The 26,679-nt window shown below is 54.1% G+C and overlaps 11 protein-coding genes across 11 annotated transcripts; 6 read left to right on the top strand and 5 right to left on the bottom strand.

The window, feature by feature from the left end:
* Positions 1-1,256: 1,256 nt before the first annotated feature.
* CCMA1212_005884 (Putative 6-phosphofructo-2-kinase/fructose-2,6-bisphosphatase YLR345W) lies at positions 1,257-3,168 on the bottom strand (the record flags this gene model as incomplete). The annotated part of the gene is made up of 5 exons (XM_073703129.1): positions 1,257-1,685; positions 1,753-2,355; positions 2,426-2,506; positions 2,586-2,889; positions 2,948-3,168. The coding sequence occupies 5 exons, from the start codon at positions 3,166-3,168 to the stop codon at positions 1,257-1,259; spliced, it is 1,638 nt and encodes a 545-aa protein (XP_073558322.1).
* A 1,501-nt stretch (positions 3,169-4,669) lies between these two features.
* On the top strand, positions 4,670-5,907 carry CCMA1212_005883 (Mitochondrial import receptor subunit tom40; the record flags this gene model as incomplete). The annotated part of the gene is made up of 3 exons (XM_073703128.1): positions 4,670-5,004; positions 5,092-5,739; positions 5,800-5,907. The coding sequence occupies exons 1-3, from the start codon at positions 4,696-4,698 to the stop codon at positions 5,905-5,907; spliced, it is 1,065 nt and encodes a 354-aa protein (XP_073558625.1). The 5' UTR covers positions 4,670-4,695.
* Positions 5,908-7,102: 1,195 nt separating this feature from the next.
* CCMA1212_005882 (uncharacterized protein) lies at positions 7,103-10,361 on the bottom strand (the record flags this gene model as incomplete). Its single annotated transcript, XM_073703127.1, has 5 exons — positions 10,273-10,361; positions 9,974-10,075; positions 9,517-9,894; positions 8,544-9,453; positions 7,103-8,493 (listed from the first exon to the last, which is right to left on the bottom strand). The coding sequence occupies exons 1-5, from the start codon at positions 10,357-10,359 to the stop codon at positions 7,103-7,105; spliced, it is 2,868 nt and encodes a 955-aa protein (XP_073558626.1). The 5' UTR covers positions 10,360-10,361.
* Positions 10,362-12,521: 2,160 nt separating this feature from the next.
* CCMA1212_005881 (54S ribosomal protein L7) lies at positions 12,522-13,715 on the top strand (the record flags this gene model as incomplete). The annotated part of the gene is made up of 3 exons (XM_073703126.1): positions 12,522-12,778; positions 12,835-13,528; positions 13,590-13,715. The coding sequence occupies 3 exons, from the start codon at positions 12,522-12,524 to the stop codon at positions 13,713-13,715; spliced, it is 1,077 nt and encodes a 358-aa protein (XP_073558318.1).
* Positions 13,716-13,963: 248 nt separating this feature from the next.
* Positions 13,964-14,632, bottom strand: CCMA1212_005880 (Hsp70 nucleotide exchange factor FES1; the record flags this gene model as incomplete). Its single annotated transcript, XM_073703125.1, has 1 exon — positions 13,964-14,632. The coding sequence occupies one exon, from the start codon at positions 14,630-14,632 to the stop codon at positions 13,964-13,966; it is 669 nt and encodes a 222-aa protein (XP_073558319.1).
* A 3,141-nt stretch (positions 14,633-17,773) lies between these two features.
* On the top strand, positions 17,774-19,514 carry CCMA1212_005879 (actin; the record flags this gene model as incomplete). Its single annotated transcript, XM_073703124.1, has 6 exons — positions 17,774-17,780; positions 17,917-17,947; positions 18,148-18,203; positions 18,328-18,358; positions 18,449-19,220; positions 19,284-19,514. 6 exons carry the CDS (start codon positions 17,774-17,776, stop codon positions 19,512-19,514), a joined length of 1,128 nt encoding a protein of 375 aa, XP_073558512.1.
* Positions 19,515-20,029: 515 nt separating this feature from the next.
* CCMA1212_005878 (uncharacterized protein) lies at positions 20,030-20,811 on the bottom strand (the record flags this gene model as incomplete). The annotated part of the gene is made up of 2 exons (XM_073703123.1): positions 20,030-20,485; positions 20,611-20,811. The coding sequence occupies 2 exons, from the start codon at positions 20,809-20,811 to the stop codon at positions 20,030-20,032; spliced, it is 657 nt and encodes a 218-aa protein (XP_073558511.1).
* Positions 20,812-21,269: 458 nt separating this feature from the next.
* On the top strand, positions 21,270-21,798 carry CCMA1212_005877 (uncharacterized protein; the record flags this gene model as incomplete). The annotated part of the gene is made up of 2 exons (XM_073703122.1): positions 21,270-21,372; positions 21,599-21,798. The coding sequence occupies 2 exons, from the start codon at positions 21,270-21,272 to the stop codon at positions 21,796-21,798; spliced, it is 303 nt and encodes a 100-aa protein (XP_073558504.1).
* Positions 21,799-22,223: 425 nt separating this feature from the next.
* On the bottom strand, positions 22,224-24,918 carry CCMA1212_005876 (Elongator complex protein 2; the record flags this gene model as incomplete). Its single annotated transcript, XM_073703121.1, has 3 exons — positions 22,224-22,377; positions 22,464-24,655; positions 24,787-24,918. The coding sequence occupies 3 exons, from the start codon at positions 24,916-24,918 to the stop codon at positions 22,224-22,226; spliced, it is 2,478 nt and encodes an 825-aa protein (XP_073558503.1).
* A 593-nt stretch (positions 24,919-25,511) lies between these two features.
* CCMA1212_005875 (Ubiquitin-related modifier 1) lies at positions 25,512-26,316 on the top strand (the record flags this gene model as incomplete). Its single annotated transcript, XM_073703120.1, has 3 exons — positions 25,512-25,567; positions 25,791-25,955; positions 26,199-26,316. The coding sequence occupies 3 exons, from the start codon at positions 25,512-25,514 to the stop codon at positions 26,314-26,316; spliced, it is 339 nt and encodes a 112-aa protein (XP_073558470.1).
* A 103-nt stretch (positions 26,317-26,419) lies between these two features.
* Positions 26,420-26,617, top strand: CCMA1212_005874 (uncharacterized protein; the record flags this gene model as incomplete). Its single annotated transcript, XM_073703119.1, has 1 exon — positions 26,420-26,617. The coding sequence occupies one exon, from the start codon at positions 26,420-26,422 to the stop codon at positions 26,615-26,617; it is 198 nt and encodes a 65-aa protein (XP_073558505.1).
* Positions 26,618-26,679: the final 62 nt, after the last annotated feature.

Genomic DNA, 26,679 nt, shown 5'->3' with positions numbered 1-26,679 from the left:
CATGCAGCCCCATTGAACAAAGCACCACTCGTCAAACATGAATCATAATTCATGAGCAAGGTAAGCGGAGGCAGCTCTCATGCTAGCTATGAATCCTGATACCAACCCGCACATCCCCAGATTTCCCCCCCTCCGCCCAAAAACCAAAGAGAAAGCCGGGTAACTAAGCCTCTTCTTCCTCTCCGCCTCCAAGCTCCATAACAGTTGTGCTTCTCCCGGCTGTGAACTTGTGTCGAATCCTTTCTCCTTCGGATGTCACATCCGTTTCTTATCCACTCCATCTCGACTGCAACCCACAGCCGCGTCGCCCGGAACAATAGCCTCACACTTCCTCCTTCTTCTTATCTCATGCTCCCCCGGTTCCCAGATTCGTAGTGCCGGTCAAGAAACAGACAGATTGAGCTGAAAGTCCAGCCCAGATATAGGCACACTCACATCTCATTGGGGGCTGCAAATGGATCTTTACTTCAATATCTGGATCGAGTTCCCTGACTAGACAGTAGTCTTGCAGTTCGTTGACGAAAATGAAATGTGACAACTACTTATTATGACACACTACCCACAGACTGCTATGGCAATGTGCCAGGGGAACTAGGGAGAGGAAGGGCTGTGTACATCTGTTAACACTAACCTTATCGTCCAGCTCACAAACTTGTTTGGCATTCTCAAAATAGCAGCAACGGACGATATCCTCGCCAGAATCCTCATACAAACACAGAGAGGCGATCGATCAACCAGAAGCGAACCGAATACTTGCATGGGCGCCCACCCTCTTGTGTGCCTAGCTTCGTCAAGTCGCCTCCATCCTGGCGAGATTGAAAACCGGGCAGCATCCAGCGAGAGTGGCCCCCAAATCTTTCGATGTCATCCAAGTCATGCGGCAGCGCCAGCCGGACAAGTTTCCCCCCTTCCCGCAGCAATGGTAGGCTTTTGGCTCATTTGCTTGCGGCAAGCCGGGACGCCTCGGAATACGTGCAGCTGGTCTATCCAAAGGAGCGGGAGGACCGGCCCGTTCGGGGAGTCTCTATTGGGGCACGCCATCCTTGCAGTCTTGGCTGCGCTCTTTTGCCCGTCGCGTCGCGAATCTGAGATTGCCGCCAAAGGGTTTACCAGAAGTACCAGGTCACAGCTGTATGCGACCTGGATGATCAACAATGAAACAATCCTGCACGGGTTCGGCCTCCGCCACTCTCTTCCTCTCATTGGGCAAGCAATCAGGCTTTCCACGCTGCAAGTTCAATATTCACCAGTTGTATTCAAATCTCATCGTGAATCTTGTCCGCGACCAGGTCCTTCGCCGTATTGACCACCCTCTCCGTCGACCGATCCAGCGGCTCAGCCGGGCTACCTAGGCCGCCAGGAATCGGGCTCATCTGGCCGCTCTCGGGCCTGCTCATGGGTCGGCTTCCTGGCACCCTGATATCATCGGGCGAAGCAGACAGCATCTTAGGGTCCAAATTGGGTATACGGATACGCCTGGCTTCGTTCTGGTAGGCTGCTGGAATAATCTCAATGATCTCGTCGCGGGGGAACTTGAGGCTGGGGATATCCATGGTGGAGCAGTGCATAAGGTAGGCGAACAGCACGCGAAGAACAGACTCATGTGCGATAATCAGCAGGTCGCTCTGTTCTCGCTCCAGTTCCAGGATGATGGGCTCGAGCCGAACAGCAAGGTCGTGATAAGACTGCACAACAACCAGGTCAACCATCAATCCTTGCAAAGAAAACGGACTCGGCGCACAAGCAACTTACCTCGGCACGGGGATATCGGTGATGATAGGGATCGAGTGCATGCTTCTCAACCTCTTCGGGGTATATCTGTCTGATGACTCGCTCTGACATCTTTTCGCAGACCCCGGGATTGATCTGACTCATTTGAGAGCGCTGTCGAACCTTGTAGCCCCTTTCTTTGAGATAGTCGGCCGTTTGGATTGTGCGAAGACGAGTGGACGTCCAGATGGAAAGCGGTCGAAGGGGGGTATCGGGTTTGCCCTTGGCAATCTGCTCCAGCCTCTCTTGTTCGCGATGTTTCAGCAGCGTCTCGGACATCATTTTGGCGTAATATCTGCCCTCCTCTGAGAGTTCGGCGTCTGCTTTATACGAGTCTTCCTCCGCTGTTGTGCCTGCACGGGCAAAGAAAGTAGTTCGTGACTTGATGTGGAGGTTGGTGAGGTAGAAGACGATCCTGTGGGAGAGGTAGTTGAAGCTGAGATTGTTGTAAAAGATTTTCTGACCGGCATTGATCATCTTGATGTAGTTGAGTTCCGGTTCCTCCATGGTCTCAAAGACAGGGATCCTCATCTCTATCCTCTTCAAGTACATCTTCGCCGCTGCCTCGCGATCCATTCCAGCAAACTATGGTCACAATTAGTCGACGAAGGCGAAAAAATGATGCAAGAGCGCTTTTGGCTCTTAAAAGACTTACATCGGGCGAGGAGATTTTGACATTGATGGCATTGTCATGCAGGATTTGCTCGTCATCCACATACGATTCGATGAATAGGGTCTGCGAAAGGGTCAGTATTATCAGGACCAAATATGAGAGGAAATAGAAGGGAAAGGTTCAAGTGGCTATGAGCCCTTACCTGAACGTCATGCTTTGCAAATTCCTTGGCCAGAGAGCGCCTTCCACTCGCCGTCGGGTTTACGGCGTCGTAAATGGCTACTTGGCCGTTTTCGTGGTTCAGCCAGGCATAGATATCTTCACGGCATTTCTTGAGAATCTTCTGGCGAAGGATGACAGATGAGGGGGATGCATCCGGAAAGAAGTAGTCATCGGGGAGCGTGCCTTCGGGACCAATGGTTGCTCGCCGGTAGTCTCCCAAGTGGAAGATTCGCGTCTTGACACCGAGCCACTGGAGATAGCGTGCCATGGATACGCAGATATGCCTGTCTCTTGTCAATATGCGGACTGAACTCGAGAAAAACAAGGAATCATTCGACTTACGTCTTGCCTCGAGCCGGTGGTCCAACCATGACAATGGCGATGCGGCCAGAGTGAAACAGCCGCCCAGACATGGTACTGTAGAGTTGGGCGGGCGCCATGTCGTGATCTTCCGATACATCGTGGATGCTGTCGATGAAGGTTGAGCTCCTCCGGCGATACCGGGGAGCGTTTGCCGCAATCTCAGCTGTTCTGGATTGCGAATCGGTCAGTGTGCTTTCCATTTTGTGTCGAATTCAGATTTTGCGCAAAGGTGAGAGAGTAGGTGGACAACAGATTTCCAAGGTCGTACGTAGCGGACAAGCACGATATGGTCAAGGCTGGATGGGTCAGGGGCAGGGGTTGAATAGGAGAAGTGAGTGGGCTAGCAAGCGTAAGAGCTTTGAAGAGCTTTCACGATGGTGATTCCGGAGGTCCGACTTCTTGCACATGCCAAGCAGAACGTATAAGAGATCTCACTCACAGTAAGGTATCCATTCTGCCGACTTGTATCAACTTGTGGCAGGTAGCTGGATGAGGTGCTTGAAGCCTGCGTGGGCTCTTTTGGACCTGAAATCTGTATCGTGAGAGATATTGACAGGGTGGAACTTTTCTTCCTGGATGGTCCCGCGTCGATGTGATGGTCGATTTTGAATAACCGGCGGGACTGAGTTTCCTGAAATAGAGGCAATTGATGAAAAGCCGAGAGAAATCTCAGAAGATTTATGCGGTGTGATGTGCGAGATGCTTTCCGACTGAGTTCAGCCTCGCGCCCCGCTTCCGTGGAACAGCAGGGATCCGAACGGACGAGGAGCTGCTCGGTCGCTTGGATGAATATTCTGTGCTCCAGGGCGGCCAATAGGCCCAGGCGGTATGTTGTATTGATGCAGGATCGCGATATCGATGAAGCCGCCCAGATGCCGCGAAAGAGGGTTGCAGCCGCGTTGAGGTGCTTCGGCAAACCGCAGAGGCGGATATGTTCGGTTCTAGGGTACTTTGACGGATGCAAATGGAAGAGGCCGCTCAATGCATGCAAGGGAGGCGCTACGGGCACTTACGGAGGTACCTGCAAGTACTTTGGAGTGGCCGCGGTAACGTATGTACGTCACTCGGCGGGTTGACATAATCATATTCTCGATTGCCCCGCCATCCGCTGCGATACTGTCATCATGATTGCCCTTTGAGAATGCGGACATTGACGTGGCATTAATTGCATCTCAGTTAGGATAAAACAAGTTGCAAAAAATTAAATCCTGAAGCGTCATGAGCAAATTCGCATGACACCAATCGTGTACTAGGTATTCAAGGGAGCCCGAGGTTGCTCCTCGAGGAGGTACTGCAAAAGTACCTTAGGAAGAGCAACCACTGCACGTGCTCCACCAGCCATCGGCCCGGATCATTGCATCATCCGCTCCCGTAAAAAAGGCCTGCAAGAACCAAAGCCAAGCCAAAGCGGCGTCACAAATTTGTGGCTCGTGCAGCTCCCGCAGGCTACCGACTGGCAAACTGGGTCGTCTCTGAAAATTATTCTCAACGCCTCTCCATCCCATCCCAGCCGCCTTCGGAGCTCGACCACTGCGGCAGCGCCTAACACTCTGCGACCGAGGCTTGCCTGAGGCTGAACAGCGATCATAGTCTGCGAATCTCTCTGCCCGCAGCCGTTGCGACTTGCGAATCGACCTCCGGATTCCCTCTTTCTGCACCAGACCGAGTCTCTTTATCTCGTCGTCGGCTCGGCTCTCTAAGAGCCGCCACACACACACACCGGCATCATGGCCACCCCCGTCGACACATTGCGGTCCCTCGTCTTCTCCAACCCCATCGCCGCGACAATAGGAGATGCCGTCAACTATTTCTCCGAGCGGAGGGCAAAGCTCGGCCTGTCCAACCCCGGCACAATAGAGAACCTGTCCAAGGAAGTCCAGCGCGATGTGTTCCTCAACAACTACATGTTCACTGGCATCCGCGCCGACCTCACAAAGATCTTCAGCATGGCGCCGCTGTTCCAGGTCTCCCACCAATTCGCAATGGGTGAACGCATCAACCCGTACACCTTCGCCGCCATGTACGGCACCGGCAAGGTAAGCAGCATCGCATAAGCATTGCATTGCATCTGACGGCAATCCGCGGCAATGGGGATGGAAATCCTAACTCAGAGCTCGACCTAGGTCTTCTGCCAAGGCAACGTCGACAACGAAGGCTCCCTCTCCGGACGCTTCAACTACCGATGGACCGACAAGCTCGTCTCCAAGTCCCAGCTCTCCATCTCCCCCGGCGGCCAGGACATGGGCCAGTTCGAGCACGAGTATACCGGCGATGACTTCAGTGCGTCTCTCAAGATGCTCAACCCCTCTTTCCTCGAAGGCGGCGTGACCGGCATCTACATCGGAAGCTACTTGCAGTCCATCACCCCCAAGCTCGCTCTCGGTCTGGAAACCCTCTGGCAGCGCCCTGCTCTGACCCAGGGTCCCGAATGTGCCGTCTCCTACTGCGCTCGCTACAAGACGTCTGACTGGGTCGCCACCGCTCAACTGCAGGCTGCTATGGGTACCGTCAATGCCTCGTACTGGCGAAAGCTGTCCGATAAGGTCCAGGCTGGCGTTGATCTGAGCCTCGGTCTTGTTCCCTCTCCTGGCGGTCTGATGGGTGGCGGCCTGCAGAAGGAGGGCGTCACCACCATTGGCGCTAAGTACGATTTCCGCATGTCTACTTTCCGAGCCCAGGTCGACTCTAAGGGCAAGCTGAGCTGCCTCCTGGAGAAGCGCGTGGCCCCTCCCGTCATGATGACCTTTGCTGCCGATATCGACCACTTTACTGTATGTGACCCCTGACGTTTCCAGAGATATGCTCGGACAAAATACTTACTTCATGATTAGCAACAAGCCAAGCTCGGTCTCGGTGTCTCGATTGAGGCTGCTCCCGAGGAGCTTCAGGATCAGCAGGAAGCTCTGGGCAGCCAGACTCCCCCCAACATCCCCTTCTAAACACAACGACTGGAGAAGCCCACCACAGCGCAGATCCCGCAACGACGATTTGGTTGAGATACAACTAATGTAGTAGGACCGCTGGCCAATAATGGGCGAGTCTCTTGTCTTAACCACGACTTGCCTGACTAGCAACGAGGCAAAGAAAAAGAAGTGAAAAGAAACATCCTCCACCGCTCTTATTTGATGACGATATCGTTTCCTGATCTTTTCCTGTACATGGAAAAAAAAGGAAAGATACAAAAAAAAAAAAAAAAAAAAAAAAAAAAGAAGAAGAAGAAAAAGAAGTTATTGACAACTCGTCCCCTTTTCAATAGACCGTGAAGCCCTCTTTCTACGCCAAGGCCTTCACGATCGGGGGCATTTCACGGACGGAGGATAAGGTGGCTCTCTCTCCTGTCTTTTGAGGGGTGGGTTTCCCAACCCCCCTGTGTATATTAACAAAACATTGTTTTTCAAGAAAGACGCAACGGGGCTGCTGCATTCGTGCAAAGTGGGCTTGGGTGCCTCTCGTCAAATTTTGGATTGGAGGGGAAAAGAAGGGGTTGTGCCGCTGAATGGAAATCGAGAAAAACACTATCAAAAAAAGGGGGAGGGACGGATGGAAATGGACTGGAGTTCAAAGTATGGCAATTGTCTTTGCTTACTTGAGGTTTCTTTTCATCAACGCGGATTGTACAAGAGAGATAGAGAAATAACGAAAGCTTGAATGGTAATGCGATTTTGGACGAACAACACGAGGCACGCAATGCTCAGTGGAAGAAGAGCGCATCGTCATGCCAAAATGAGCCATTACTTTGAATGATCAAGAACTGACTGATTGTAACCCGTCCGCTTTGAAGCCACTCCTTGCCCGGCCAGCAGCAAGCTTCTCGCCCTATAAACGCCGTGGTATCTCTCTATGTATACAGACTCTGGGTTACCTTGTTATCTTCTGCCTCTCTTACCTTTGTCTGATTTCACCCGCGCAACTACAAGGCTTCAGACTCAGACAATGCCGTGGTACCTCTCTTGAAACATTAGGTACTCTCTCTGATCCTTCGTGAACCCGACGATTCCCCCATCAAAAGCAGTATCAAGACGCCGGCTTCTGTAAATGCATGTATCCAAATCAGGGGAAGGTATCTGCGACCCCGTTAATGCATTTCGAAATCATGGTTGTAATCGGTCTATGCCTTTGCAGCCCGGAACAGCATCACATCACCACGCACTCCCGCTCTGGCTGATCCCCCGACTTCTGCTTTTCGTTCTTCTCCTTGGACTTCTTTCTTCTATGCTTGTGCTTCTCACTCTTGTCGACCTTGTCGGTCTTTTCGTGCTTTTCCGGCTTGTCCGGCCTATCGGATTTGTCATGTGTCTCGTTGCCCGAGGGGGGTTGCAGCTGCCTCTCGAGCGAGGTAGGTGATCCCGGCTGTGGACTGCGCTGGCCCGTTGAGTTCGCTGTTGAGATATTGAGAGCTGGTGGCTCCGGCAGCGGCTCTTTGCTCGTCTTGATTAGCCCGCCAAAGCGACTCAAGTTGAGACTGATACGACCCTCGCCCGATTGACTAGCCGGGCGACTCTGTTTCCCCAAGTTGAAGCGCGATGCGGCGCGAGATAGTCGCGAGGAAGTTGGCTCATCGACTGGTGCCATGGCGGGCGACTGGGTGTCGGGAGTAATAGCTGGCGATTGAGCAGCGGAGTCGGTAAGGGCGTAGCTCTGGCGACGTGATATGGCCGTCTCGGTATATGAGCCTCCGAAGTTCATGCTGATACCCTCCAGCCACTTGCGGGACGGGCGCTCGACTTCTGCGGATAATCGGATGCTAGGCGGCTTACTTTGACCCAGCCGACCAGTTGAAGCTGATGGTGGGTTCTCGTGGTGTGTTACCAGCGCTTGAGTGGAGGCCGAGGCCTTATGTTCATGATGCGTAGCCAATGCCTGAGTAGAAGCCGAGGCTTCGTGTTCATGACGCGTTACCAGTCCTTGGGTAGAACTAGTGGGCGTATCGTCGGTCACTGCTGAGCGCATCCTCTCGAGACTGCTTCGCGACTCGTCGTAGGATGGCGGGCCGCCCGCCGTGCTGTCTGTAGAAGGACCAGGCGGATCGACCATAGGAACGATCTGATAGAACAGCAGGTACGGCATCTCAACCTTTAGGGATTCCTTTATATCCTCGACAAACGTGACTCGATTGCCAATTTCCAGGTCGTCGAACTTGACCCATTGCGCCTCCTCATAATCTGGAGGTGGGTCGATAGCATGCTTTCTGTTATCCGTCAAGAGCTTCGGGGCAACCCTGGCAAAGGCAATGTAGTGGCCGCTTTGCAAAGAATCGCCTCTGTGGCAGATGACGGATTGCAGAACAAGCTTGTACTCTGTCGCCAGCCCGTTCGTCTCCTCCTCTATGTGCGGGCCGTCGGCGAGCATGAAGTGAGGGAGTCGCATGCTCTCCGGGATGTCGATGTACGTATTGTGGCGCTGGGGTCGGCCGGACTCGGTCATGGCATATCGCTTCAGACAAATGCCTACGACTGGGCGCTGGTCGAAGTTCATTGCGACCTCGACGTTGCTCTGCGGCTCGGTGCTCTTGACTGCGTGCCAGGCTGCGCACGATGTTAGCAAAGAGAAAGTGACTGGTATGTCTTGTACGTACGGATCAGGCGGAAGAATTGCCATGCAGGTATGGTAACTGCCCTAACAACTGTAGATCCTTTCATACTGGTTCTTTTGCGCAGCGCAATGTTCTCAGAGCTGGTCGGGCGGCCTTGGTCGTCAAGCAATACTCGTTGGATGACACTGGCTGATCTGGTCCTGATCGGATTGGAGGAAGAGGCTGTTGACTGATCGCCTGATGCGTTCGACTGCGAGACGTCTGCGAGAGGGCTGCTCTGACTCGTTCCGTTGACTTGCTCTGATGCCGAAGCATTCCCGTCGTCTCTTTCTCCCACGGTTCCTTCTTCCGCGAAATATTCTTTTCTGACCTTTTCTGTCTTGGCCTCTTCTTCTACAACCTTTGATTTCGGCGCCTTCTCTTCACCCGTCGTTTGTTCACCAACCTTGGCTTCTTCTTCTTGGTTCCTCTCCTCGTCCTTCTCCACTAAGGTATCTGCCAGGAACTTCGCAGGCGACATCTCGAGCGGAGATGAAGTCACGGCTGCAGGGGCAGCGGTGGTTTCTCCATCTCTCACCAGCTGGATTTGAACCGGAATCAATAGCTTGGGTGACAAGCTCGGGCTGGTGGCGTCTGCATCTGCCTTCTTTGCCTCTTCGCTGTCTCTGAGCACGTCGACTTGGGTGTTGAAATACTCCTCTAGACAGTCTTCCAGCTTCACGCCGCTGCCATCAGGATCTGATGGCACTGCCAAATTCAACAATCGCTCGTAAACAATCTTGTGGTCGTCTTTGTCTTGTTTGCCTTGGTGATACAAGTCGACTTGTAGTGAGAGCAGAGGCAATTCTAACTTTTCGGTGAGGAAAGCAAAGGCTTCCGAGGTATCTTGCTGTTCCAAGAGACGAGCATCGGACCAGCCGCATTCAGCCATTGTATCTTGGATGACCTTTGTCTATGCAGACATGTCAGTATGTTTCGCGAAACTGAGCCAGGGGCTTTCTACCACCCTACTTACCAAATCTGTATGTATCAGTTTGCCTGACCGCAGCATGTTGACCCAGATGCGCAAGAGCGTGACAAGCTTATTCCTGGGATCATCCAGCGGGAAGTCGTTCTTGAGCATACACTCGAAAGCATCTAGCTTGGAGAACATGGCAAAAAGAAGGGCATCGATGTAACAGGTGACGGCGCTGCGGTTTTCAGCACCAACCATATGGACGCTCGGATCGTAGGGAATGATAACACCAGAAGAAGCCTTCTGCTCGATGTCGATGAACTGTACGGTGCGCTCCGGGTCGCCATTTGCGAATTTGGTCGCCAAGATATCTCGGATATGTTCGACGGTGACATCGGTAATGCCTAATCGATCCAGACTTCGTTGGATGTCCTCCACCTTCCAATTGTCAACGTTCTGCTTGAAGCTCTTCAAGACTGATTGTCAAAGATGGTGGGGATATCTGGCGCCAACTTACCTTGGAGGCTTCTCTCGCAGCTTCCAGCTCGTTCAGGTGAGTCTGTCTCGCATGGTCGGGTTTGAAGATGGCGCGGAACGCTTCGGCTGAGAGGGGACGGGCCTGCCATTGATGCTTAACATTGTGAAACCAAGGAGTGTCGGACTTGGGAGCGGGAGGTTTGGGTTGCTTGGGCGCTTTCAAGAAGTCGATTGCAAGCTCAATGATGGACATTGCTCAACAGAGAATGGGACTGTACGGGATGCTTCGTGCGCATTGGGGGCATGAGTCGGTAGGTAGGTTGGTAGAAATGGATTTACCTTGTTTGTGGGAGGAGCAGACTTGCTACGATGATGCTCGCCGCTCTTATCCCGTAGGCTAAGGAACTTCCTGGGGAATTCCTTCATGGCTGTCCGTTTTGCAGGAGATTCAGCCCGATGACGATAATGAGGTTGGATTGGTGGGAATCAAACTCTCGCGGCGCCGAGAGAGAGATGAGGCGGGTGGTACGCCCCCATTATAGGGCGAGACAAGTCTCGGCGAGGCGTTTGCGGGGCTGGCCGTTCGGTGACGATGTTCCTTCGAGCTGCAAATGGTTTCGCGTCTTGGAAGTAACCCTCCGTCTTCTTGTACGTACGCTGGGCGCGACAGCACTGATCGGTTGGATTCGCGCCGAACCGTCACAGCTCCTGGCGAGATGCTGCGTCGCAGGGGTGTAGGGCTGAGGGGTCGGCTTCAGCGAATGGGACAGTCTAAGATTAAGAGGCTTTTGGAGAAGCGGATGGATCTTCCCAGGCGGGAGAGGGAGGACGAGGTGGTTGTGTTGCGCAGTTACATCGACGTACTTCAAGTTGGTGCTTGTAAGGTTAAGGTAAGGTTCTCGAGGCGGGTGTAGTTGCAGGCGCACATCAGCCTCAGATAAGGTCTGGCGGAAGCGAGTGCTAAAGTTAGTGGTTCGCGTTGGCTGATGTTACAGTGGCGGGGGCGGGACAACTGGGTGGAGTGCGGGCGAGCCAGGGACGCTGGTAGTGGGCTGTAGGGACCTCGAACGGCGCTACAGCGGTGCGATACTGCACTGAGGTGGCACCCTGCAGCAGCCCGCGATCCCTCGTGGTGGTACTGCTAGATTTATACTGTACCTACTAGGGACGTAGTAGTAGGCAAGCAAGCAAGGCAGATCGCTCGAGGATGCATGATCCGTATGTGCAGTCACCGCCCGGATCACTCCTTGGATCGCAGCTGAAGGGATCCGCAGTTGATCTCTTCCGTCTCTCCATCATGTCATGCGTTGCCGCCAATCATCCGGTACTCAGACGCCATGTCGATGAGCAAGCACAAAAGCGTCCGAACGCCGTCAATGTGGCTGCCTTGATCAACGCGAAAATTACCGGCGGCGAGCCTGTGCGGCGCCAAAGCGGCCCTTTGCCATTCTTGTGTTCTCGTGCCTTGTCAAACTGACTTTTGCCGAGAGACTCGTGGCTCGCCTACAGATGCCTACGTAATTCTCCCACGAGTGCTCAAGGCAGGCAATTCTGGTCCTCCCAAGGGCCTACGCAAGTCTAGCACGAGTTCGGGCAAAGTACAAGCACCTACGCGGCCTCATGTTTGGCTTCATGTCCACATAGCAGTCATGTTACCTGCCAGAGGACTCAGTGTTCACTTAGCTAGGAACGGAAGAGGCGGGGACTTGAGGTCATGGCGTACAAAGAGAGATCACAGGAGGATCATGTACCAGTAGCTAGGGCGAGACCTTGGAAGACTTGGCTGGTTGAGATCACCCAAGGTTATTTTCGTTCCAGTCACGAGCCTCCTACTAATCAGAACCTTGTGAGTTTTTTTTTTTTGGGGTAGCTTATTACATCGTAGAAACTTCCAGCTATCATCTCTAACCCAGCGAAAGCTCAAGACGTGTCAGACTACAATGGCCTTGGACGGCCAGTAAAGAAACAGGTAGGCAGACCGACCCTGTAACAATGTCTGAAGTTCAAAAAAAGGACGACTGATCGATCGTCCAACCTCCGGGATCGTGCCGAGGAAGATATCATCATGCAAAAGCGAGATGTGTAGAAACTGCCTGGACCAGCGGATGCAAAATGTCAGCAGTTTTCATCTCTAATGGCGTGACATGATGAATCCATCTGTTGGTCAGAAACAAGAAAATATTTTTGCGCAGAAGGTGTTCGAGTAAGGCGGCTGAGAAGGCTAGCCTCACGAGCCACCGTAAATAGCATTTTCGAATCAGATCATCAGAGCGCATGCTACTTCGGTCTGAAGCCATATTCTGATGCAGATCATTGCAGTGACCTACGGCAGTACAATGATCCACTGCTGTTCTGGTGATGATTGACTCTGATGCTGACAGACAGAGAGATATTGCACCGCCACATCTGTTCTGATACCTCACAAATGGCCATCATGTGGCGCAGCGGTTGGTCGGACTAGTCTGTGGCTAGTGCCCCGGCAGCTAGCGATTGGAAAAATCCCATTGCCTCGAGATAGCGGATGGTGGGCTGTGAAGAGAGAACTTCAACCTCGGACGAAGCATTGCGGCCTCTGCTCAAGCCCGAAGATGGCGGTCTCCCGAGAAGGTGCTCGCCTAGCACGAGCCTTGAGGCAAAGGCTTTCCACGCATCAGTCTGCTCCGCTATGCGCCAGAGGATTTGCTTCTACCAGACCGGCGCACAATGCCACTGTCAAGGACGATGGCATTGCCGACATCGAATCGACATCCTCGTTCTCGGCGCCGCAGCCCGACCAGAACATTGTCAAAGCTTTTGAGGAGGCACGCAGCCAGGACCATAAAGAGAGAAGGCTGCCCGGCAACCGGTGCGTCCTGCCGCCAAAGGCTCGAGTTGGAGAGGCATCGCTAACACGATCCCCAGATACCAATACCACCCCCCCAAGTATAATCGAGGTCCTCTGCATCCCATCCAGGCGCCGCCTTCATCCGACCCGACGGCTCGCGATTTCGTTCCTGGGCCATTCAGCTTCCCTCGGTTGAAGCACACGTACGATAGCACCATTGCGCCCGACCTCATGACCCTCACATACAAACACATCCCTCCCGGAACTACACCACCCGAATCGCAAAAGGGACTGCTGCGCCAGTGGGACGGATCCTCACCATACCACAAGAACCGACCCAGCAGAGGGCCAAGAGGCGGAGGCTCCTCGAGACTCGGAATAATAGAGCGGGACATTACTTGGAACAACATCCCCGAGATCGAGGCCGTCACCATCAACTCATACGCTCCTCTCGCTGCCGACAACAAGGAGTATCTCCACGTCGCCCGAGCCGTGGTCCAAGCCATCAGCGGCCAGTTCCCCGAGGTGACAACTGTGAAGCACAACGTCATCCACTGGGGTGTCCGCAAGGGATCCAAGGCCGGTGCCAAGACGACCCTGCGCGGCGGTGCGGCCTATGACTTTGTCGACAAGCTGGTGACCTTGGTTCTGCCCAAGATCAAGGACTGGCCGGGCATCAAGGCTTCCAGCGGCGACAGCGCGGGCAACATTGCATTCGGCATGCAGCCCGCCTGGATGGCTTATTTCCCCGAGATCGAGTTCAACTACGATGTGAGTATAGTGCAGACGGAATTAGCCCCGTTGTGAGCGTACGCTAATACCTTGGCAATAGATGTATCCTCCTAAGCTGATGCCTGGTTGCGATATCTTCATTCACACCTCTGCGACATCGGATAGACAAGGCAGACTGCTCATGGAAGCACTGGGGTTCCCATTCTACGGCAAGGTCACGCATTGATGAACATGGCGTCGATGTCATGCCCTGGAAAGGATGTGGGAGGAATAAAAAAAAAATAAAGTATACAACATGTGTATTGTGTATTGTCAAATATAAAAAAGACCATGACTTTTAGATATTATGCCTGGTATTGCATGACAGCTCTGCATGCGAGACCGTATCGTTTGAATCATCCAAGCCTGCCAAACGCCCAAACTCCGCCCAATGTCCCTTTTCCGCATATATATTGTCTTATAGATAGCTACCCTTTATGCCGAAGTCGCAGGTGCGGTATTCTTGACGTTTTCTCTGAGCCCGTGAATAACGGTATCAACAGCATCCATATCGGCAGCGTCGACTTTGGACGCAGCAGAAAACCCCCGCTTGTTCAGCTCGTCCGTGCAGGCATCCATAGAAGGCTGGTAATTCCTGACGGCAGAGCTCAGCGCATAAATGGCCTTGCGCCGCACATCTTCAGGCTCCTCCTCCCTGAGCGCCATTTCGACCAGCGAGGGCAGGCCGCCCATGGCCAGCAGGCGCTCCTGCGTGCGGGCGTTATTCTGGACGGCCGTGCCGACGCACCAGGCGGCCATCTTGCGCATGTCGCTCTCCTCGTGTCGCAGCTGGTCGAGCAGCGGCGTCCAGAGGTCGAGGTTGGCAATGTTGTTGGCGTTGTCGAGGTTCTCGATGAGCTGCTCGAAGTTGTCAAAGGCGATGAGCTTGTTCTCCAGGCTGACCTCGGGGTCGTTGATGATCTCCATGGCGGCCTTCATCAGCTCGGCATCGGAGGGGCCGCCCATGAGGGCCTCCATGAGCTCCGGGGTCAGGTTGGTCGTGGGTGGCGGCTGGGATTCGTTGGAGGGGTGGTTTGCAGGCGAGTCGTTCTCCATGTGCTCGATGCTCCATCGCAGGAGGTCGTTGAGTCGTTTGTCACCCATGATGGTTGTGATATTTGATTGTAGATCTTTCTTTTCTAGCGAGAATGCTTGTGATTAGATCTAGTTGTGAAGATATTGAAGAAAATGACCAGACAGGGAGCAGTCGCTTTTCTTTTTGTTGCTCTTCGATGCTAGAGCTCTTCAACAAACTTCAGATTTTCGCTTATGGTGAATGCAAGTTTCTGGAAACTTCAAGAAGGCCCTAGTCCGTAAGAGGAGTAGCGGAGAGTGATGCCTGTAAGGTTCAATTGCTTTTTGCAGCCTTAGCCTTACAAGGAGCTTGTCCAGGGCAAAGGCCAGAGCTTGATTATCAGCTTCACCAGCTAATTAAAGTTTCTGCGAGGCAAATCTCCGGGGATTGAGAACGGGAAATGACTGGAAATTGTTCTTTCAAGCATCCGGGCTTCTTTCTGTGTTCCAGAAGTGAGGCCGTTACTCCATAACAACAGCTGGCGTCTACCCCTACCTCTGAGGCTCAAGAAGCTACCCCACTTGTTCATCTCACAAGACAGATGGTGTGGTTTTGCTCGTTGTTCTTTGTTCTCTTTTCTTCGTCTGATTCATTCTGATACGTTCTGGAGCTGTTGCTGTCATTGGAACTCAGCTTGCTCGGCTACAGATTTGTCTGATAATGTCATGGGATGCTTGGACTCTATACGTATGCTTTTACGTACCATATCGAGTGGCAGTATCCAGCTCCCCGGTTGCATGTATGGAACCTGACGAGTGACGTAGTGTCAACCCTTGTTTCGGCTGACATCAGGGGCTTTCATTTGTATAACCGTCGAGATCCGTTACACACAGCAGGCAGAAGAATACAGTAAGGAATGAATGCCTAAGCTTGAAACGTTGTAATCTCACAGATTACAAGGCTGAGTGTATCGCTGCGCATCTTCACTTGATTACACGAATCACGCGTGATGCTACAGCTTACATGGTGAAACCACGCAATATGCTGATGGGCTGAGCAGCCGAGACTGTCTCAGCGGTGCCGCTGCTTTTCCTCGCATGTTGCCTTCATGTCCAGTCAGACCAGCCGTATGCAGACTTCCGCACCATGCAGCTCTAGATCTCCCGAAAGACCTTGAACCGGTCCTCAAACTAAGGAGCCATTTGCATGCCTTTGATGAAACTAACGGCTGTCGCTGTCTGATACCCTACAAGGTGTAAAGCCACACAGCGATGACTTATCCACAAAGCTCACGTGACACTTGGAAGGAAGATACGAGGCTCGGCGTCCCCCAGAAGGTGCCGGATCGCTTAGGGCGGCACTGGCGCTAGCCGAGTCGGGCGCGGCCTGAGGTTGTCGTGTCCCCCTCCTCCGCTTCCTGCACAGCGACGTGTTGGCGTGGCCAAAAATTGAGCTTGACTGGGGAAATTTGATGGAAGAAAAGGGGGCTAAAGACCGTCACCAGCTGCTTCGGCGGGTTGCTGCTTACTATCCGCGCCGGCACCTCTGGATCGATTACGCAGTTGAGCGGCTTCAATCTGGGGATTTGGAATGCGAGATGCCTAAAGCCAAGGCTCGAAAGCTGCTGCCTCTCGAGGTTGCGACCTCATGCATGCGAATAGAGAGATCGAGATGGATTGAGATAATCTCTCTGCCTAACGTAAGATGAATCAAAGCTGTGTGGTCTCATAACGAGACCCTGTTAGCTGTTCCCCATAATGTTCCGAGCACGGGGTACATGAGAGATTGAGAGCCGTCAGGAGAGGGCCCGGAAAGCATCATAGAGCCCCTCGACATGCTACCAACAGGGAGAATTCGTATGTTGCCTCCTGGCAGCAATCACAAAATGGCCGGCAATCAGCAGCAAAGTACTACTAGTAGAGGTAACAAGGGAAAGTCCACAGTCTCTCGACATGTACAGCGTACCAGCCACACATTGGACCCCCTTTTTCTCGGGCTGTCATCAACAACAGAAGAAGGGGGATCCGTCAACTCGGGAGAGCCTCACAAAAGTGCCCCTCGGACCACCATTCTCCTTCATTCCCTCTGCAGAACCAAGGCAGCCGGGCAATTACATGCTCCTTCAGGTAACATTTGTCTCACACTACTCCGTAGTAGACCCCGAAATAAGGCATCGAGATTTGGCTCTGTGAGCCTCAGCCTTGGTGGCGTGCGTATTACGCATCGGGACGCGTACGAAGCAAACCCAGCAAAATCTGGAGACAGGAGTAAGAAAGGAATCTTATCTCGCTGCCTCGACTAGCCCGACCCAGTATCATCAGTGCGCACACAACGTCAGTCCTGTGCTGGGCACGAGCGATCGGGCGGCCTTTATCCTCTCCAGCTTAGAAGTTGCTTCCAAACTGGCGGTGGATGGGCTTATGTACAGGCAATGGAGCAAGTTGCAGCTCCCGACCACAGCTGGGGGCAAGGTGACGATGGCGTTGATCTGGCGGTGCAGCCCCTCCCCCTCCCCACTGGCCGATTCCTTGATACCTTACTGTAGCGACCTAAGGAGAGACCTAAAGGAGACCTAAAGGAGGTCGAGATGGAGAAGTCGTGAGGAATACTCGCACGCGTAGAGGGTACCTCGCCGACGCCCCGTCTCGTGGTGGCTCTGCGTGTACCTGTACTCGCGCTGGTGCTTGCTTGCTCAGATAGCCCCAGCCACAGCCACCGCCATGAGCCAATCACTAAAAGCGGCAGGCAGCGCTGCCATCCCCTGCTGCGCGGCCGTGCCCGGTACTCCGAGGCCCAGGCAAGGTTCCTCGCACAGGCAGCGGTGCGGCGGCGGTACCTCGAGCCGGGCGTGGAGTACGCCACGGTACCGCGAGCGAAGCACCCCCCCAATCAACCAAGGCGGTCTCGCCCTGGTTCGCCGCCTCCCACACACCAGCAGGCTGCTCCACCAGGCAATTGTCCCGCCCACAACTGTGTGCCCATCGTGGCAGCGGAGTTACTTACTTCCCTCCTTTCCTCCCCCTCCACTCTTTCTACTTCTTCAACAGCACCCACCCCCCAATCGCCAGCTTTCGACTGCGTGTCACCTTAATATTTCCTCACTTCAACCTCTTTTTTATCTCCCTTTCCAGCCAAAACCCTCGAGATCCTGGGATCGCGCGAGCTTCTTCTTCGTCTATCTTCGCCCTCTTCAAGTCTTTCATCAGCTTCATACATTTTAATCAGTCACAATGGAGGGTACGTGCACCTGCCGCCACCTCGAAAGCACCGCGTCCAGCCCCCCTGGGTGCCGAGGCCATTGGAACGAGGCATCGCGAAGATGCCTTTGACGGACGACAGAACTTGGCTGACATACGCTCTTGATGCTCTACAGAAGAAGTTGCTGCCCTCGTCATCGACAATGGGTAAGGTTTCCCATCTCCCCCGCCATTGTCTCACCGACATGATACTCTCCTCTTTGTCGACCTTTGGCTCTGCGGGCAAGGAGGCATCGCCCGGTGCCGCCACGCCACGCGGGAGCAAAGGGACACGTTTGCATCCTCGCCTCCACTACGCCGCGCTCTTTTTGATATTTCCTGAATCCCAATAGCTGACACCAGTGCAGCTCTGGTATGTGCAAGGCCGGTTTCGCCGGTGATGACGCTCCCCGAGCTGTTTTCCGTAAGTACCCCACTTCTGCTCCCCTTACCACGCAACAGCTATACGCTTTGGGTGTCTTGGGCGTTTTTGCGCCGCCACCGCACGTTTCGCTCTCAGTTACGGATTTTGCTAACGACGCCATCAGCCTCCATTGTCGGCAGACCCCGTCACCATGGGTAAGTTTCCTAAATCCAGAGACTCGCGTGCCGGCCATGCCATTTTCGGCCGCATTCTGGGGAGGGCTGGATCTGACCAATTCGCCATAGTATCATGATCGGTATGGGTCAGAAGGACTCCTACGTCGGTGACGAGGCTCAGTCCAAGCGTGGTATCTTGACGCTGAGATACCCCATTGAGCACGGTGTCGTCACCAACTGGGACGACATGGAGAAGATCTGGCACCACACCTTCTACAATGAGCTGCGTGTTGCCCCCGAGGAGCACCCCGTCCTGCTCACCGAGGCCCCCATCAACCCCAAGTCCAACCGTGAGAAGATGACCCAGATCGTCTTCGAGACATTCAACGCTCCCGCCTTCTATGTCTCCATCCAGGCCGTTCTGTCCCTGTACGCTTCCGGTCGTACCACCGGTATCGTGCTCGACTCCGGTGACGGTGTCACCCACGTTGTCCCCATCTACGAGGGTTTCGCTCTTCCTCACGCCATTGCTCGTGTTGACATGGCTGGTCGTGATCTTACCGACTACCTGATGAAGATCCTGGCTGAGCGTGGTTACACCTTCTCCACCACTGCCGAGCGAGAAATCGTCCGTGACATCAAGGAGAAGCTCTGCTACGTCGCCCTCGACTTCGAGCAGGAGATCCAGACCGCCGCCCAGAGCTCCAGCTTGGAGAAGTCCTACGAGCTTCCCGACGGCCAGGTCATCACCATTGGCAACGAGCGATTCCGTGCTCCTGAGGCTCTGTTCCAGCCTTCCGTCCTGGGTCTTGAGAGCGGTGGTATCCACGTTACCACTTTCAACTCCATCATGAAGTGCGACGTCGACGTCCGAAAGGACCTCTACGGCAACATTGTCATGGTAAGTTCTTGTCCCAACACCATAGGTTCTGGATCGTGACGCTAATTGCATTCTCCCATTTAGTCTGGTGGTACCACCATGTACCCCGGTCTCTCCGACCGTATGCAGAAGGAGATCACTGCTCTTGCTCCTTCTACCATGAAGGTCAAGATCATTGCTCCTCCCGAGCGAAAGTACTCTGTCTGGATTGGTGGTTCCATTCTGGCCTCCCTGTCCACCTTCCAGCAGATGTGGATCTCCAAGCAGGAGTACGACGAGAGCGGTCCCTCCATCGTCCACCGCAAGTGCTTCTAAGGTGAGATTCCAGAGACAACGACTTGAAAGAAAAGAACGAGAAGCTAACTAGGGGTTGTCCAGAAGCTACGCGAGGTCAAAGACAATACCTTACATCCTTCGCCAACCGCTTGTGCCAAGCTCATGGAGGCGGCGAATCATGCAGTGCCTCCGTGGCTTCGCACGTGTTGCGATCGAGTCTTATATTTACGAAAAGTTTTTGACAGGGTCAAGGGGGTGGGCGTTGGCTTTTCTCCGATGAGGATACAACGGCTCGTGTATGGCAGCTGGGCTGGATGCGCAACGCGAGTCTAGGGGCTAGAAGCTTAGGTTGATACAAATATTTATTCGCTTTCCGGTCTTAGACATTCTGAAAGGAACATTGTGATGATGTTTTGCTCTCCAAGGGTAATCGTAGAAGAGTACATGCACCGTATCATGTCGTAGAGACCCAGCTAAGTATGTACGTGAAGGGTGAGGTATCGTTTTTTTGTCTTTATACCAACCAGTATCAGGGCTTGTACGACAATTGAATGCTACGAGGATCCATGGTACCCTTGCCCGGACTTATTATTGCCGCCAGCCGCCGCATCGCGGGTATGGCTACCCGTGCCTTGTCTTGTGTCGCTGCTCTGTTCGGGGATGTCTCTCGTGCTGTTTTCTGCGGCGGGGGGTTCGGCTTCGGCTTCTGATGCTTCGGCTTCTGCTCCCCTTGCTTCTGCGTCTGCACCGGCCGCTGCCGCCGCCGCCTTCTCCTCTTCTAGCAGCCTGTACTTTCGGCGGCTCTTCTTGGCCGCGCTGTCGGCCCTCTTCTTCTTGACGGACCCAACGATGGCGGAGCGGCTCTGATCGCCGTTTGTGAGCTCGTCGATGCGCTGGGCGAGGATCTCGCGGGCGAGCTTGCGGTTCTGGCTGCGGGACCGGGTGGCCTGGGACTTGACGACGATGCCGGTTGGGATGTGCTTTAGCTGGACGGCGGAGTTTGTTTTGTTCTGCGGACACCATGAGGTTCGTCGTTTGCGACTCGCTGTTTAGAAACCATGAAAAGGAGACGGGTCCTGCTTTACCGGCTTGCCGGGGACAGGGGAGACAGGTTGAGAGGAGGCCTTGTACGTACAATCTTTTGGCCGCCGGGGCCGCTGCCTTTGAGGTAGGATTCTTCGATTTCGGAGTCTGGTGGGGGTTTGGGACGGGGTGGGAGGTTCTTTGTGAGGGGGGAGGTTGTGCTGAAGAAGGAGGGTTTTGGTATGCTTCTGGTGGGCGATATGAGAGCTTGGTATATGGAGGTATTGAGGAACGAGCGTGGGAGGCGGGACATGGTGTTTCGTGAGGCGATGCGGGTTGTTGTTTTATGAGGTTTGTCGTGATGGTTGCGTCTAACAAGCAATGGAAGCTACATAATCGGGTGGTCGAGACTGGCCGAGGCTTGACACCACTACGGTTAGTGACTCTGGCGCGCTGGTGCGGCGTGGCGTGTGTGCTGTGCGACCGCTATAAACAGGCGCTGTAACGTCAAACCGGGACCTTGAGAGTTGGGTAGTAGCGACTTCAATTGGATCAATTCCATTGGCCTTCCGCTTTCTTTCCTTTTCACCCTCAGATCCACGAAAGCCGAACCGAACGTTGTCGCCTCACTCCTCGAACAAGACGCTCTTTTCGCGCTCTGATTTACGACACCACGCATATCACGTTGGCAATTGCCGTTGCGACATATAACCAGGCCCAGAGAGGAGAAACGAACCCACCTTTGAGAAGGAAGACTGAACTCTGCAAAAAATGGCGTCTCGGAGTTTGAAGAACATGCTGGACAAGAAGATGCTGCAGATTGACGTGACCTTTGGCACGTATCTGTTTTCTCCAATCGAGAAGTTTGCGTATTGTATGTCCTCCTCCTTCTCACTCCCTTCGCTGCTCCTCTTTTTTTTTTTCTGGTCTCGTCATTCTACTTCGTTGGCCCGCGGTCCCCCTTTTGAGAAAGGACGTTAAATCCCGTGTGGAATGAACCATTTCCGAAACGTTCCGCCGCGACAAATCCGGGCCGGAAGCATTGAAAGCGTGTGTGTGTGTGTGTGTGTGTGCTAACAGGAATTCCGAATGGTTTCTAGATTCGATTGCCTTTTTGCTGTTTGGCTTGACGTCCATCGCGATCATCCTCTACCTTCCGCACCACATTTCGATTCTCGCCGGCCGAGCGTGGTACTACATCAACGGTGAGACGATCGATGTCGCTGCGTCCGCGAGGGATGTCCTTGGCGGCGCGCTGGGGACGGGGAAGGGCGTCGCGGGGGCTGTGAGGGAGTTGTGAGGTGACCAGACGAAGACGAACGAACAAGTCAAATCACAAAAAAACAGGCGGGAGCGCATATGAAGTTATGGATATGAATATTGGGGGAGAGACGGGCCGCTAGCGATGCTGCGAACTAAGGCGAAGACAGGTCGTTTCATGCGAGTTGAACGGCGGCAGTCAGAAGCTATTGCTGATATGGGCCGTTTCTGTGGCTTTTTGTTGCTTTTCTTCTTCTTGGGCGTTGGGTATAATCATTTTCGAGGAAGCTTAATGGAACAGCCGGCACAACGATGGTACATCGTAATAATACCTACTAGTATATAATAATAGATCTATAGCAGGAATTGATCAGTAGTCAGATGGTCTTTTCATTGCAACACGGTGGTTGAGCTGGTCCAGTTGGATCACGATTTGAATGGGTTGCCGAGTCTTTATTGCGGCATCTACGGCTGGCTCTCCCCCTTGAGATAGTCTTCCCCAAAGCCGTACAGTCTCAGTGAGCTATCCTCTCCTGCCACGGCAAGTTCATGCTTGGATTCGCTCTCGTCTCTAACTGGTCGCCATGCCAGTTGAAGCACCGACTTAGGAAGAAACAGCCTATGCAAATCGTTAGTGAATCATTTGGACACGTAAACAAGCAGAGCAAAGGCAACACGTCATATTCATCGGGGATGGAAACTCACTCTGGATGCGTCGGCAGTTCCGAAACGGATGACCCATCGAAAGAGACAGCACACAGGTTCAGCCGGCCGCTCTCGGTGCCAACTGCGAGAATATACCTGTCGCCCACAGGCTGAGCCAGGAAGTCTACCGCCGTGACGGGGCCATCAGAAGCCAGGGCGGATACCTGCGCGAACTGGGCCTTTGAGTCCTCGCCATCTTTCTTGGAAAGAGACCAGATCCTGACTTGCTTGTCTCGACCTGCCGTGGCGAAAAGGGGCACCGGGGACGGAGCCCAGGCGGCGTCGAGGATCATCCTGGAATGGCCCTTGGTGTTGGACTGCAGCAGCCCATACCGAACGGCTCCGTCCTCGTCGACGCCTCGCTCGAAAACAGCCCACTGGCGATCACGGCCGACGCTTAGCAGGTACCTGTCGTCAGAAGAGAAGCGCAGGCGGGTGGCCGTCAGAGAGTGCGCCGCCAGCGGGGGCCTGAGCTCGGTCCATTTGTCCGTCTCGAAGATGCGGATGACGGCGTGGTTGAGGGAGCTGGCCTTGCAGGCGCTGGCGATGAGCTTGCCGTCGTGGCTCGTCGCGAGGCAGGAGATTTCGTAGCCGTGTCCGTAGAGCTTCTCCGTTTCGGGCCAGAGAGTGTGTCGGGACAGGGTTTCTTCAAACGGTGGGTGGTCAATGTCCAAGTATGACTTCTTGACGATGGAAGCAGGGTCGATGGCGTCTCGATCGCGGTCATCTATTGGCTGGATCTCTTGGTCGTCGTCCAGGGCATCGATGGCCTTGTTCGAGAGGCCGAGAACAGGCATGTTGGCGGCGTCGGGCATGTCGGCGAGGTTTGCCCCCTCGATGCCCCCTAGGCGGCTGAGCATGGCGGCCACAGCCTTGGGCTCGCTAAAGACTCTCATGAGTTTCTCGTCGGCGCCAGAGACAAACTGAGAGGAGCCGAGTGTGTCGATGCAGTTGAGGTCGTAGCCGTGGATCTGAGGGCGGGACATTTCGTGCCATGTGCCAGCGCTCTTCCACTTCATGTGAAGACGAGTCGTCTGGTCTGAGCTCGTAGAGAGCAGGAAGCTGCCGTCCTTGGACCAGGAGATGCCAGTGACGGCTTTTGTGTGGCCAGAGATGGCAACGCACGGCCTCCAGATGTCTTCCGAGACATCGTACTCCCACCTCCGCCAACTGCCAGTTCGACCGAGGCAGGCCACTGAACTTCCATCAGGAGACCAGAGACCGGTCCAGAAACCGCCGGTGCTCCCGGTTGCCGTCGTTGCGCCTTTTTCTCTGCTAATCTCGCCGAGCCTCACCATGCTGACCCAAATACCGGAGCTGGGGTCGGCCTCCCAGATGGCCAACGAGTTGTCAGCAGAGGCAGACAGGAGCTGCAGCTTGCCGTCGGCCTGCGAGTGCCACCTTGCGCTGTAAATCCAGTCCTCGTGGCCCAGAAGCAGGGCCTCGAAGGTGACGGAAAAGTCCTTTCCGGAAGCCTTGAGCCAGTGTGCCTTGTTGGAGGGGGATTTGCCCGGCATGAAGGCGCCGCTTGATGGGTCTGAGCCTTCGGCGGCCAGGGCGGGAAGCTCCTTGCCCTGGTGAACCCTCCAGATCCGGATGTACTTGTCCTGGCTGGCGGACGCAAGAAGCAGATCGCTGTCTGGCTTGTTGGTCTCCCTGGCGAAGCTGAGGGATCTCAGCCAGCCTTCATGGCCGCTGAGAGTTGCCTGGAGGTTGAACTGAAGGGTGTCTGGCCTCGCCTCGGCGGTTAGGACTTGGACGACATCCCTCGTGCCCGCCGAGGCGAGGATGTAAGCGTCGTTGTTGGCGCCGAGAGTGCTGAGTGAGAGTGACAGAGGGAAGTATTTCGGCGCGGTGTTTATGGTCTGAAGCAAATGCAGATGGTCATTCTCGAAACTCCAGATCCTGATGGTTGCGTCGGCTGCTCCCGTTGCAACAATCCATTTCGGCTGGTCAGCAGCAACTCGTAAGGCGGCAACGCAGTTTACGGGTCCAGTGTGTTCGGATGCGGTCTGAAGCAGGCTGAAGTCCTGTCTATCGCCATAGGATTTCCACACGGCTATGGTCTTATCATCTGAGCCACTGATGAAGTATGTCGAGGGGTCGTTTTCAAGCTCTGGGAGAAAGGACACAGCCTTGACGGTTTCCTTGTGCCCGTTCAGGAGTTTGTAGACGCCTCTAGGGGGGTTTGCCTAGGCCGGGAAGAATATTAGACACGCTGATTCATAGACATGTGAGGGGAGTATGTATATATAAACGTTATATGAATATAGATGTACTACATGAAGCCATCAATATCACAACAACACTTGATATAACTCACAGCTGGACGCCACAGAGCGATATTGCAGTCCGTTCCGTAAGCCAGCAGCCCCGTCCGGCTCCAGTCCGCAACCGCCGTCTGCCTATTTGCACCGGCGGCGAGATGCTCTACCACCGCGCCTTGTGAGCTCATGTCACCAAAATGTTCCTGCCGTTATCCTTGTTCAGACTGATGTTGATAGTCTTGGGCTTCATGAAGAGAGAAGATGGATTCACGTGACGAGGTTGTGTGTGTGTGTGTGTGACATGCACAGGAAGTTGTTAGCAGACTTTTTTTTCTCCTTGGTAGCGGCTTTTGGCGCTTGGGCGGTACTGGAGGTATCACAGCGAAGCCCGGTGGTACATTGAGTGCACGTATACGGCAATTGTTCCATAATCACAGGACACAGAATATTACTATAGGGTGTCTTATTGCCTTGAAGCTTCAATTTGACTATGAAAGAGCAATACTAAGCAAATATTTGGTGTGCACGGAGGCATAGAAGCAACGACAACCAAAGTCAGAGGACATCAGCAGGTACTGTACTTCGTTCAGCCGCCTCACTTGTGATACAGCGCTTATTAAGTCGCTACAATTTGGGCCGCCCGGGCGCCTATCATCGGCCTGCCGCCATTATCAGATTCAAGCCGCCAGGGCCTTCCCATCGTCAGTCCTCCAACCACCACCAGCCTCTCGATCTCCGCAAACCATCGCCGTCCGCTCGATCGCGCCTCATCGCCATCGCCATGGCCTCAGCCGCTGCAGACGATGCCGGGCAGTTGACCCTGGACGTGGAGTTTTCGTAAGCCCCCCCTCACTCCTCACGCCCCTGTGCTGTCACATCTCTCTTTTCCATGCCTTCAGCTGGACCTGAGCGGTTGACGCCGCCGTCGATGATGCTGCTGCTGCTGCTAGCCAGCGGATGATCTCCTCCGTCCATTGCCCCCGTCCCGCTATCCGCTATTCATTCACCAGCATGAAGAGTCAGGAGGAGGCTAACCAGATGCCATCGCACTTATTTGCAGCGGAGGCCTCGAGATGCTCTTCTCGGACCAGCGCCGCCACTCCCTCGTTCTTCCTGCCAAGGACCAGGATGGCAAGCCTTCCACCATTGCGTCTTTGATACATCATCTCTGCGAGCATGTCATGAAGGACACCCGCAAGGAGCTATTTGTTCTACAGGACCATCTGTATGTATCATCTCGTCCCTCCCCTAGCCCTCTTATCTGGTCAGTCGTACAGTTGCTGGCCAGGTATGACAGATTTGACTTGGTATTGTTTGATATCATATGGATGGCATTGTGTGTATCCATCAACCCTAGCCTATCGTCTAGCCTCGCCGGAAAGGGCTCCCCGCGGCGCTTCTTGATCCGCTCAACCATTTCCCTGCATTACATCGCAACTAGTGTGCGGACCGATGCTAACTCCAACAGACGGCCAGGTATCCTGGTACTCATCAACGATGCCGACTGGGAGCTGGAGGGAGAAGAGGAATATGAGCTGAAGAGCGGCGACAATATCCTCTTTGTATCGACCCTGCATGGCGGCTAAAAGCCCTCCAGCATGCATGGGGTCCTGACTCGCTCATGCAAGATGTGTGTTCTCGTTTCTCTTGGAGCCTCTCCTCATCTAAGAGCAGCAGGTTGCTCCCTGCATGAAGTACGCGGCGGAAGATGGCCGACACTCCATCGTGATGATGGCTGACTCGAAGGGAAGACAGCGTGGGCAGCTCATCGGCCTAGCTGCCAAGATTCGCATGAATCGTCTCAAGATCCGAGGCTTCCTCCTGCAGCCCAGCTGCGGCCCCGAACACACAAACCCGAGGGGTGCAGATCAACCAGAGGTTCCATGAGAGGTTGGAATCCCGGTGTCGACCATTGCCAGTCTATCGCTTGGCTGACGCCCCCCCCCCCC

This window comes from Trichoderma ghanense (assembly GCF_004382785.1).
Source record: "Trichoderma ghanense strain CCMA-1212 chromosome Unknown scaffold_6, whole genome shotgun sequence".
Lineage (NCBI taxonomy): Eukaryota > Fungi > Ascomycota > Sordariomycetes > Hypocreales > Hypocreaceae > Trichoderma > Trichoderma ghanense.
This window is presented reverse-complemented; position numbering and strand designations above follow the sequence as displayed.